The sequence below is a fragment of the Oryctolagus cuniculus genome, chromosome 2 (genome assembly GCF_964237555.1).
Source record: "Oryctolagus cuniculus chromosome 2, mOryCun1.1, whole genome shotgun sequence".
Classification (NCBI taxonomy): Eukaryota; Metazoa; Chordata; class Mammalia; order Lagomorpha; family Leporidae; genus Oryctolagus; species Oryctolagus cuniculus.
This window is the reverse complement of record NC_091433.1, coordinates 72,365,970-72,378,297: the sequence shown is the minus strand read 5'-3', so window position 1 is coordinate 72,378,297 and position 12,328 is coordinate 72,365,970. Positions and strand designations below refer to the sequence as shown.

The window sequence follows — 12,328 nt, the reverse complement described above, 5'->3', positions numbered from 1 at the left end:
AGAATCTTCCACCCACTGGTTCACTCTCCAAATGGCTACAACAGCCAGGGCTGGGCCAGGCTGAAGCCAAGAGTCTTGAGCTTCCTCCTGGTCTCTCACATGGATGCAGAGACCCATGTACTTGGGCCATCTTCCACTGCTTTCCCAGGTGCATTAGCAGGAAGCTGGATTGTAAGCGGAGCAGCTGGGACTTGAACCAGCATCCATACGGGATGCCTGCACTGCAGGCAGAGGCTTAACATTCTGCGCCACAGTGCCAGCCTCAAATATTTAATTTATTATGCATTTATGCTTATGTTATTATCCTAATTCATGATATATATTTTATGCTTTTCCTTTTTTGCCTAACAGAAGCTCTTATAGCCCTTCACACAGAGGAGTTCATTAAATATTAACATAATCTATGTTTATTGAGTATTACATATTTATTGTACTGAAAGTAGGTAAGTAATAAAAGCAAATAAGGATGCAAAGTAGTACACACGATTGACATCATCACCCTATATATTCAAAATAGCTATTCTTTAAACCATTTCAAATCAAGATGCATAGCAGAAATGAATCCAATCAGGGAGGATTAAACAGTATTTGGAATAAAATCAGTTGGCCTAATTTTCATAACCACAGATTTCAAAGAATACCACCATCCATGCCAGGTAAACCAGACCACCCCATTGTCCGTTTCAGCCGTGTAGGGGCCGCTGTGGTATAAGCCATTCAGGTTTGCAGAGTGACACCTAGTGGTATAAAAAAAGAAAACAGAAAAATCAGGCCAGAACCACATCCTGCAGAAAACCTTCGTCTTGCTAGTAAGTGATAAAAGCATTTTAACTATGGCTTCAGTCAGTTTTGGGGTATGTGATTACCAGCTTCCAAAAATACAGATATTTCTACAATGGATGGGTTATTTTATCTGGTAAGTTTTAGCAACATAACAAATCCAAGCATATAGAGGCCACTGTTTTGGCACAGTGGGTTAAACAACTGCAATGCTGACATCTCATAAAAGCGCAGTTTGGATTCCAGGTTGGTCCACTTCTGATCCAGCTCCCTGATAATGTGCCTGGGAAAGCAGCAGAGGATGGTCCAAGTGCTTGGGCCTCTGCCACCACATGGGAGACCTGGATGAAGCTCCTGGCTTCAGCATAGCCCAGCACTGGTTGTTGAGACCATTTGGTGAGTGAACCAGTGGATGAAAGAGATTCTCTCTCTCTCTCTCTCTCTCTCTCTCTCTCTCTCTTTCTCTCTCTCTCTCTCCCCCTCTCCCTCTCCATCTCCCTCTCCGTCTCCCTCTCCTTCTCCCTCTCCCTTTCTCTCTGCCTTTCAAGTAAATAAATAAATCTATCCAAAAGAAACCAAGGATACAACCAAGGCCATTTATGGTATATTGAAAAAAATAAGCATTTTGGTTCTGAATAGACTTTAAATGAAAATCAAACCAAACCAAAACAAGCAAACAAAATCACAGTTTTGCAGCCGATAGTCCTGCACCCTCCTGACTCAAGGCAGTGGGAACCTCCTACTCAGCAAAAGCAACATGGGTTACCCACATAAGGTGTGGGGCAAGGTGCTGCATTGTGGCTTCCCCAGGTAATTTGTACTTGCATTTTCATCACTCTGCTACCAAGACTGGATTGTCATAATTCAAACTGTCTTCTTCCCTCTAAATCACTACCATATCAATTATTTTAATCTCAAGGGTAAGCAAACAAAACCTCAATTGCCATTTAAAGTTTTCCCAGACATCAACCGATAATCTGTTGTCTGAGTGGCTGAGTTAATATTTTACATATATTGTACTCATCCAGTTAAGTTGGTTAGAGTTAAAAGTTTTTGTAAATGTCCCTCTTGCTCCTTTGGAATCTGTAAATTTGTCATTGTTATGTATAAATTACATTTAAGACTATGAGATCATTTTCTGTGTTAATTACCATGTATTTTTATATATGATATATAACCAGTGAAAATATATTCAGATATTAGGATATTAGGAGACAATTCCCATTGCAATATTTCTGAGATCTATGAAAAGAACCCAAGTTATGTGTTAATTACCATGTATTTTTATATGTGATATATAACCAGTGAAAATATATTCAGATATTAGGATATTAGGAGACAATTCCCATTGGAATATTTCTGAGATCTATGAAAAGAACCCAAGTTATTGAATCAAAAAAGAATATAATTTACCCATAAAAGAAAAGTTGCTGGCTTGAGTCACTTTCCAGCTTAGTAATAGGCCTTTTTTCTAAGATTTATTTACGTATTTGAAAGACTGAGTGACAGAGAGGGGAAGAGACAGAGAGAAAGATCTTCCATCAGTTAGACCATTCCCCAAATGCCCTCAACATCCAGGACTGGGCCACGCCAAAGCCAGGAGCAAGACACTCTATCTAGGTCTCCTGCATGGGTAGCAGGAACTCAAACACCTGTGTTCACCAGCTGCCTTCCCAGGAGCATTAGCAGGCAGTCAGACAGGAAGCAGAACAACCAGGACTAAAACCTATGCGCCAATATGGGATGTGAGTGTCCCAGTTTGCAGCTCAATCCACCATACCACAACAGCAGTCTCATTAGAAATTTGTTTTTATTGATCACCCCAGAAGTCTCCAGAATCTAAATGGATGTAATAAATTGAAATGGTTCATGCTAAAACTGTATTAGGAGTCTCCTGTGTTTTTAAAACAGTATAGACAATAATGTAAAAAAAGAAAATACTGTAATTTGAGCCCCCAGAATACATATTTTGACATTATCTTTGTCTATGTAGAGACATCTGCTATGTCTATTTTTCTAGTCGGCCTGTGATTCGAAGCCTGTTAGAAAACAGACTCTACGGGCCGGCGCCGCGGCTCACTAGGCTAATCCTCCGCCTAGCGGCACTGGCACACCGGGTTCTAGTCCCGGTCGGGGCGCCGGATTCTGTCCCGGTTGCCCCTCTTCCAGGCCAGCTCTCTGCTGTGGCCCGGGAGTGCAGTGGAGGATGGCCCAGGTGCTTGGGCCCTGCACCCACATGGGAGACCAGGAAAAGCACCTGGCTCCTGCCATCGGATCAGCAGCAGTGCGCCGGCCGCAGCGCGCCGGCCACGGCGGCCATTGGAGGGTGAACCAACGGCAAAGGAAGACCTTTCTCTCTGTCTCTCTCTCTCACTGTCCACTCTGCCTGCCAAAAAAAATAAAAAAATAATAATAATAAAAAAAAAAGAAAACAGACTCTACGGTCAACCTCTTAGCTATTCTGAGATCAATTTTTCTGACATCCTTCAGTTTCTGAACAGGCCGGACTTGACACTAGGTTGGTGGGCATCTGGGGTCCCAGTGAGGAGGAAGTGGCTGTGAGCACTCACATGAGATGCTATGCCAACTGTGATTGGCTTGTTCTGTGGAAACATCTTTTGTCACAGTGGTGGGTTAATTATGAAGTGCCAACATTTCATGTAAAGTTGAAGGACTATGTGACAGGGGGAAAAAGAATAAGAAGGAAGAAAGAATGACAGAGAGAAACGAGAATAGCAGCAGCATTAGGGAAGCAGCATCAAGTTTCTCCCACAATCTACTACCTAGCTTTTCTCATTTTCCAATTGTGGCAGCTTTATCCTCTCCTTTGTCTCCAGTGACAATGAAACCTCCTTAGGTGTCTCCAGCTACTGAATTGCCTTCTTTGTTCTTCCTGAACTCATATCTTTAAAGTCAGGTAAATGATTTACTTGTCTGCATTAACATGTGTGGCAATGGTCTACATAATATAGGTGTTTTATAGAGAGAGAGAGGGAGACATAGACAGTCACATGCACACACACACACACATACACACAGAGGGAGGAAGGGTGGGAGAGGGAGAACGAGATAGAGAGGGCCAGCACTGTGGAGCAGTAAATTAATCCTCTGCCTGTGGCACCGGCATCCCATATGGGTGCCAGTTCTAATCCCAGCTGCTCCTCTCTCTGCAATTCTCTGCTGTGGCCTGGGAAAGCAGTGGAGGATAGCCCAAGTGCTTGAGCCCCTGCACCTGCCTGGGAGACCTGGAGGAAGCTCCTGGCTCCTGGCTTCGAATCAGCCCAGATCTGGCCATTGTAGCCATCTGGGGAGTGAACCAGCAGATGGAGGACTTTTTTCTCTCTCTCTGCCTCCTCACACTGTCTGTAATTCTACCTGTCAAATAAATAAATTAAAAATCTTAAAGAGAGAGAGCGAGAGCGATCTATTAGCTAGTTCACGCCTCAAATGGCCTCAACAGCCAGGGTTGGGCCAGGCCAAAGCCAGAAGCCAGAACTCTATCTGTGTTTCCCATGTGAGTGGCAGAAATTCCAGTACTTCAGGCATCATCTGCTACTTCCCTATATTAACAGGGAGCTGCTTCGGAAGCAGAGGTGCCAGCACTCAAATGAGTATTCCAATTTGTGATTCAAGAATAAACTAGTAGACAAAAGATCTTGATCTCGCTGCCTCTCTCTCTCTGTCAGTAATAGGTTTTATTGTTCTGCAGAGCAGTAGGGTAACCCCAGTTCACAATAAAGGAAATGAAGGCGAATTGCTTGGGATGGTATGGTTGGTTTCTGCTGTGTATATCTACTGAAATACTGTACCATACACCATAAAATGTACATGTTTCATATAAATTCAAATTTTTTAACAATTTTTTTAGATAGGAGGGATAAGTTACGGTGTCCTATTGCAAAGCAGGATTATAGTCAACATAATGTAGTACATGTCTGAAAGCTCAAAGAGAGGATTTTGAAAGTTTTATCATAAAGAAACAGATGTTAGTTGTGATGAGTGCACTAAATGCACTCTTTTGATCACAACACAACGTCACAAGTATCTAAACACCGCATTGTATCCCTAAATTTATATAATTACTATGTGTCAATTAAAAATAAAAAGCAGAGGAGGGCTTTGTCCCAGGGTTTAAGTGACTGCTTGGGACACCCACATCCTCTTTTAATCTAGCTTCCTGCTAAAGCACACCCTGGGAAGGCAGCAGATGATTATTCAAATATTTGGGTCTCTGCCACCCACGTGGGAGACCTACATGGAGTTCCTGCTCCTGGCTTCAGCATGGCCCAGCCCTGGCTGTTGAGAGCATTTGGGAAGTGAACCAGTGGATGGAAGGTATCTGACTCTCTGCTTTTCAAATAAAAAAGAAAAAGAAAGAAAAACTTTTAAAAAGAATAAATACATACTATTAGTCTTAAGAAAAAACAAAGAATTTAATTTTTCAAATGTTGAAAAATAATGTTATAACAGAAATTTTTGCATTGGGAGGGTTTTGAATCCAATCAATTAATAAAACAGAATGATTGGAAAGTACTACTACACTGAAAAAAATGGAAAAAGTAATAGATATAGTCAACTATTAAAATGACACAAATAGTTTAAATATGGATGAGGGTATCTCAAAAAATGTTTGGAAAATGGACTGAAAAGAAGTTTACTTTTGTGTAAAAACATCTGAAATCTGTACAAATGCATGGTCTTCAAAATGCTCATGAAAAATATTTACTCTGAAAAACACTATGCTTGGTTTTCAATTTCTTTTTTATACAAAAATAAATGCATATTTTAAAGAGATGTATTTATTGAGGCCAGCACTGTGGCATAGCAGTTGAAGCTGCTGCCTGCCATGCTGATACCCTTTTTGGGCGGCGTTTTGAGTCCCAGCTGCTCCACTTCCGATCCAGCTCTCTGCTGTGGCCTGGGAAAGCAGTAGAAGATGGCCCAAGTCCTTGGGAGACCCGGAAGAAGCTCCTGGCTCCTGGCTTCGGATCAGCGCAGCTCCGGCCATTGTGGCCATCTGGGGAGTGAACCAGTGGATTGAAGACCTTTCCCTCTGTCTCTCCCTCTCTGTAACTCTGCCTTTCAAGTAAGGCAGAGTTGTTTTTTTTTTTTTTTTTAAGATGTATTTAATTTTTTTTTTTTTTTTTTTTTTTTTTGGACAGGCAGTTAGACAGTGAGAGAGAGAGAGAGAGAGAGAGAGAAAGGTCTTCCTTCCATTGGTTCACCCCCCAAGCCAGGAGCCAGGTGCTTCTCCTGGTCTCCCATGCGGGTGCAGGGGCCCAGGCACTTGGGCCATCCTCCACTGCCCTCCCGGGCCACAGCAGAGAGCTGGCCTGGAAGAGGAGCGACCAGGGCAGAATCTGGCGCCCCAACCGGGACTAGAACCCTGGTGTGCCGGCGCCGCTAGGCGGAGGATTAGCCTAGTGAGCCGCTGCGCCAGCCAAAAGATGTATTTAATTTTTTGAAATGCAGAGCAACAGAGAGAAAAAGAGGAGAGATAGAAAGAGTGACAGAATGATCTTTTATCCGCTGGTCTCCCACGTAAGTGGCAGAGACCCAAGCATTTGAGCCACCAACTGCTGCCTTTGCAGGCACATTAGTAAGAAGCTGTGTGGGAAGCAGAGTAGCCAGGACTCACACCAGCACTCCCACAGGGGAGGCCGGTGTCACAAGTGTGTCACTGAGTGGTGGCTTAGTCTGCTGTACCACAATTCCGGTCCTTAAATGTATCTTTCAACTTCATTTTCATGAACTTTTTAAAGTCCCCTTATGTGTGTACTCTATTTCCTTGTGTTATTTGTGGCCTTTTCTTTGTAAATCTATAATTCAGTTTGTAAATCATCTTTGTGGTAATTTGATTTATTTACATGGCGTATCTTTTAAACCTCACAAATGTATGCAATGACCGAATCCTCAAAAATACTTCATTGCTGAAGAAGTCTCATAAGGGTGATTACCTAATAATACTAGTATTACAGATGCAGCCAGCATTACCTCATATATCATAATTAATGCCCACAGTGAGATAATATCAATGCCATTGCGATTACACTCATAAATCATCAAACCTGTTAAACCACCAGCCAGACTGATCTTCTTCTGCACAGTTCCCTTTGTAGTTGTCGTTATCTCTGTCCCACGTGCTGAATTTCATTCTCTGGTGACTAGCCCACCACTCCACCTGAGGGTGAAATTTCCCTGCAAGGGAGTCTCCAGCTGTTCCCGAATATTCTCCAAAGTGCAACTCATAGGAACTCTAAAGAAAAACAGACAAATTCCACTATCGGTAGCCACCATGTAAAAAACACGCTTATGTAATAACCCAAAGAACCGGCCCTTTTGTGTAGTTTTACTTCCACTAACTTCAGTGTCACATGGTATACGGTGAGTGTTAATTCAGGGCATTACTTAGGTGAAAATCTTTGTACCTTTTCATCTCCAACTTTGAAATTTTTATATTGTGCATAACGACTGTTTTTTTCAAAATCTTCAAGGTCAATTTTCAAAGTGTAGTCTCCTGAAAAAAGAAAGTACAACAAGAAACTAGTTTTTAAAATGTGTAACATGACCTTCACTAATGAGGTTTAAAAATAATTTACAGCTCTATTTTACTGTTACCACTTACTTCTGCCAAGATTCAACCTGCAAAGAATAAACAGTGAGTCCACTATATTTACAACATGTACATTTCACTGTATTTTACTCGAAAAAGCTGAAGGACACAATATTTAAAACAGAAAAATCCTACTAGTCCTGCCATAGGTAAAAAGTTAGTGTGATTTTCTTGACCAAAAGCACAACCAAAACTAAGTCTCATGACTTAGTTAATATGTTAAGAAATATAACAATGATAGCAAAGAAGTTTAACAGTGTATCTCCTTTTCTTAATTTCAATAGGATGTCGATCTTAAAAATGCATCATGACTATGAGTAGCATCTTGTAACTCTGATGGCCAGGCTACTAGGTTTTTATGATGCAGTTGCAGTTGCCTGCATATGTGTGCCCTTGGTTATTTTTCCTGGTACTGCAAGAGAACTGTCAGCAAATCCGTTAAGGACGATTCGAGAAAGAAATATGAATCCCAGTTGTTATCTGCAAACTTTCCTTTGATCCTGGCTCATAAGATTAAGAGAATTGTTAGTATCAAACTTGATAGAATGGAAGTCACTGTAAGAGAATTTCCAGACACCAGGGGGACACCTCCCAAGAATCACTAACCTACCCGGTAATAGCACAGTTGATAATGTATTGGAAAACGCATTAACATCAGTAACTCAGAGTTGAAAGATGTTTCTGAAGAGTTGATATTCGAATGTGAAAGCATTTTAAAAATACTTCTTGTGGCCGGCGCCACGGCTCACTAGACTAATCCTCCACCTAGCGGCGCTGGCACACGGGTTCTAGTCCCGGTCGGGGCGCTGGATTCTGTCCCGGTTGCCCCTCTTCCAGGCCAGCTCTCTGCTGTGGCCAGGGAGTGCAGTGGAGGATGGCCCAAGTGCTTGGGCCCTGCACCCCATGGGAGACCAGGATAAGTACCTGGCTCCTGCCATTGGATCAGCGCGGCGCACCGGCTGCGGCGGCCATTGAAGGGTGAACCAACGGCAAAAGGAAGACCTTTCTCTCTCTCTCTCTGTCCACTCTGCCTGTCAAAAAAAATACTTCTTGTATTTTATTTATTCTTTGCTATATATCCTAAAGAGTATGTGATCAAAACGCATCTCTAAATATAGAACAGGTATTTTAATAACTACAAAATAAAAATTCTAGGTGATAGAACAGTATCTAAAAAATTGACTGAGGAGCTGGTGCTGTGGCATAGCAGGTAAAGCCACCGCCTGTAGTTCCAGCATCTCATATGGGCACCGGTTTGAGTCTTGGCTGTTCCACTTTAGATCCAGCTCACTGCTGTGACCTGGGAAAGCAGTGGAGGATGGCCCAAGTGTTTGGGCCCCTGCACCCACGTGGGAGACCTGGAAGAAGATCCTGGCTCCTGGTTTGGATCAATGCAGCTCCAGCCATTGTGGCCATTTGGGGAGTTAACTGGAAAATGGAGGACCTCTCTCTCTCTCTCTCTCTCTCTCTCTCTCTCTCTCTCTTTCTCTTCTCTGCCTCTCTGTAGTTCTGCCTTTCAAATAAACAAATAATTTTTTTAAAAAATGACTGAAATAGTTGCCATCTTCACATAATTTCTGTTCTTTTCCATGAACAAAGCAAGTGGACCATGAGAAGTCAGAAATCTATTACATGATGTATGGTTTCTCATCCTGCTTTGATAAATATTAGGATACTTTAAAAAGTTCATTGAAAATGAAATTAAAAGATGTTTACTTTGGGGGCCGGCACCGTGGCTCACTTGGTTAATCCTCCACCTGTGGTGCCAGCATCCCATATAGGCGCCGGGATCTAGTCCTGGCTGCTCCTCTTCCAGTCCAGCTCTCTGCTGTGGCCCGGGAGGGCAGTGGAGGATGGCCCAAGTGCTTGGGCCCCTGCACCTGCATGGAAGACTAGGAAGAAGCACCTGGCCTGTGGCCAATTTGGGGATAAACCAATGAAAGGAAGTCCTTTCTCTCTCTGTCTCTCTCTCACTGTCTAACTCTATCTGTCAAATAAAAAAAAAATATTTACTTTGGTACAAAATTTTTGAAGTCATATGTATTGGGGAATCTTTCAAAAGTCTGGAAATTGTGTACTACAAAAAGCTATGCATCAATTGTGAAAAAATGTTTTCACCAAAATAAACATGTTTTTAATGTAAAGTTTTATTTATTTATTTATTTGTTTATTTATCTGAAATGCAGAGTGATAGAGAGTGGTAAGAGAGAGATCTTCTGTTTACTGGCTCACTCCCCAAATGCCTGCAAAATTCTGGGCTGGGTCAGGTTGAATTCCCCAGGATGCATTGGTAGGGAGCTGGATGGAAGTAGAATAGCCAGGACTCCAATATGGGGTGAGGGAATCCAAGTGGTGGCTTAGCCCACCGTGCCACAATGCCCAACATTAAACTTATCTTTTAATTCCATTTTCCCATACACCTTTTGAAGGTGTGAGGTTTGTGGAATAGCACAAGGACTTCTGAGGCCAGTCTGTATTTACAGTCTCAGATTTATTGGGGTTCCCAAACATGGAGGTCCAGAAAGAGAAAACCTGGGGACCCCATCATTCCAGCCGCATCTAGGCTCATTTTTCTTTCTTTTTTCATCCTCATCTCCATCACACATGGCCAAGGGCCTATGGACACCACAATTTGCACATCCAAGCTCTCTCCACACCCGTACTCAAAGCTGTTACTCAGCCTCCTCTTGGACTCACAGGTGCACATATCAACAACACTGGAGGACCAAGAAGAGGCCTGAACAGGGCCTGAAAACAAGCCCAAGGCCATTTAGGCAGTGATTTCCAGTTTCCCTACTTCTGGACCAAGTTTAGGAAGGGGTGTGGGCTGCTGTTGGGTTTGTCTCTTTGGCCGCATGACTCCTCACCCCATGGAGTTCTCTAAAGGCAGGAAAGTCAATTGAGCCAAGACTGGAAATTGAGTTGGAATAGTAAGATAAGTCTAGGCTAACTTTCTTAAAAGTACTGTGTGATAAGACAGGGATACAAAGTCATGATCATTTTTTTAAATGCCATCTAAATATCACCTTGGTCAATAATTACAAATATTTTGAATTACACATCATTTCTAAATTAATTTTATTGCAAACATTCCCAGTGAAATTTTATGGAATGAAGGCAGGCATTTTCAGAGGCAATTTCACTGGCTTTAAGTGCTCTCCTAATTAAAAAGTGTGGAGACAAAGGCACTGTCTTTCATGTGGAATGACTTGTATGTAGTTGTGAGGCCTGGAACTGAGAAGGACATTTTTGCTTCCACGAGAACAGCTAGCCTGAACACTAACCAAAATATAAGGGGGGGGCAGCACTGTGGCAAGTGGGTTAAAGCCCTGGCCTGCGGCACCGGCATCCCATATGGGCACTGGTTCGAGTCCCAGCTGCTCCACTTCCAATCCAGCTCTGTGCTAATGTATCTTGGAAAGCAGCAGAGGATGGCTCAAGTTCTTGGTGCCCTGCATCCACATGGAAGATCTGGAAGAAGCTCCTGGCTCCTGACTTCGGATCGGCTCAGCTCCGGCCATTGCGGCAATCTGGGGGGTAAACCAGCAGATGAAAGACCTCTTTCTCTGTCTCTACCTCTCTATATAACTCTGTCCTTCATGTAAATAAAATAAAGCTTCAAAAATTTTTAAAAATTAAAAAATTGAAAAATATATAAAAGGGTAGCATAATTATTGACAAAGCCCATTTGTGTGACTATTCACATAATAATTTGAAAAATAATAAATTTGGATTTCATAAATATAGAAGGAGCCTGAAGTTACTGCTTACAGTTTGCATAGCTTCAATAACCAGATAAATATTAATGCTGAAATGAAATGAAACTCATAAATGTTATAGATTTGGTATAAAACATTCAAAATTAGGATCTTAAACAGATTGAGAAAGAGGAAATCTTGTATAAATGTTTAGAGAGATTACAAGAAGGACAATTGAAGAAAGCATCATGCTACTGGATTATCTATCCTTATTAGCTATTATTCAGGTGTCTCAAAGAACTGTGTAATCCTACTGACAATTATACATATACAAAAACTGTTAGCTTTATTGATTTTTGGATAAACAGATTAATCCTTGCTCCTATAATTCATTTCAAGGGTGACTTCTTGGATAACATAAATGCCTTTTATAATGCACTCAGGGCCAGACCCAAGGAGACTCCATACAGTCTCAGATTACAACTGAAGTAAGGAAGGCAATGGCTGAGAAAGAACATGGGATACAGAAGCTTGGAAATTTGATCACACTAATGATTTCTTAGGATTTTTGAATTCTGGTAAAGATGGGAACATAAAAATACACAGAGATGCTCCTCAAATGATGATTAGGTTATATCCAAAAAACTTACCATAAATTTAAAATATTAATTAAAAATACATTTAATACACCTAACCCACCAGACACCACACCTTAGTAATACAGCATACTGTGGGGTGTCAGCTGTTTCCCCTGTGATGATGGGTGTGGATGCTGCCCCACATCATGAGAGAGTATTGAAGTGCTTCTCACTAGCCTTGAAGATCAAAAATCCCAGATCTGAAGTACAGCTTCTTCTGGACCTATATTGCTGTTGCAACATCATAAAGTTAAGAGAGTTGTTAAGTCCAACTATCGTAAGTCAGGAGCATCTGTATGGGGAGAATTATATAGATGTCTGCAATTTACTCTGAAATACAAATTTAAGAAGATGGATTGGTGGGTGGGTAGAGTAAGGAGCATTGGGTAGATGTGATGGAACTGTTGTAGTTACATACTAATGTAGAATCTAGGTGGTATGTTGAAACTCTTTCAACTTTGCCATATCTTTGAAACATTTTTAAAATAAAAAATGAGGGTATGGAAATAAGGACATTTAGAGTATTATGGTATTTTATTCCAAGAATAGCCCCAACTCCCCAAATATTCACCTCTCCCTTTGCAATGTGACTTCATAAC

The 12,328-nt window shown here is 41.7% G+C and overlaps 1 protein-coding gene across 1 annotated transcript in view; it reads right to left on the bottom strand.

Moving 5' to 3' along the window:
- Nucleotides 1-389: 389 nt before the first annotated feature.
- The window catches only part of FGL1 (fibrinogen like 1), a 31,171-nt gene continuing 19,232 nt past the window's right edge, over nt 390-12,328 (bottom strand). The window contains exons 6-8 of the mRNA XM_002709340.5: nt 7,209-7,297; nt 6,849-7,036; nt 390-737 (exon numbers count right to left, since the gene is read on the bottom strand). Of these exons, the coding sequence (XP_002709386.1) occupies nt 578-737; nt 6,849-7,036; nt 7,209-7,297 (437 nt within the window). The 3' untranslated portion in view covers nt 390-577. The remainder of the gene's footprint in view (nt 738-6,848; nt 7,037-7,208; nt 7,298-12,328) is intronic.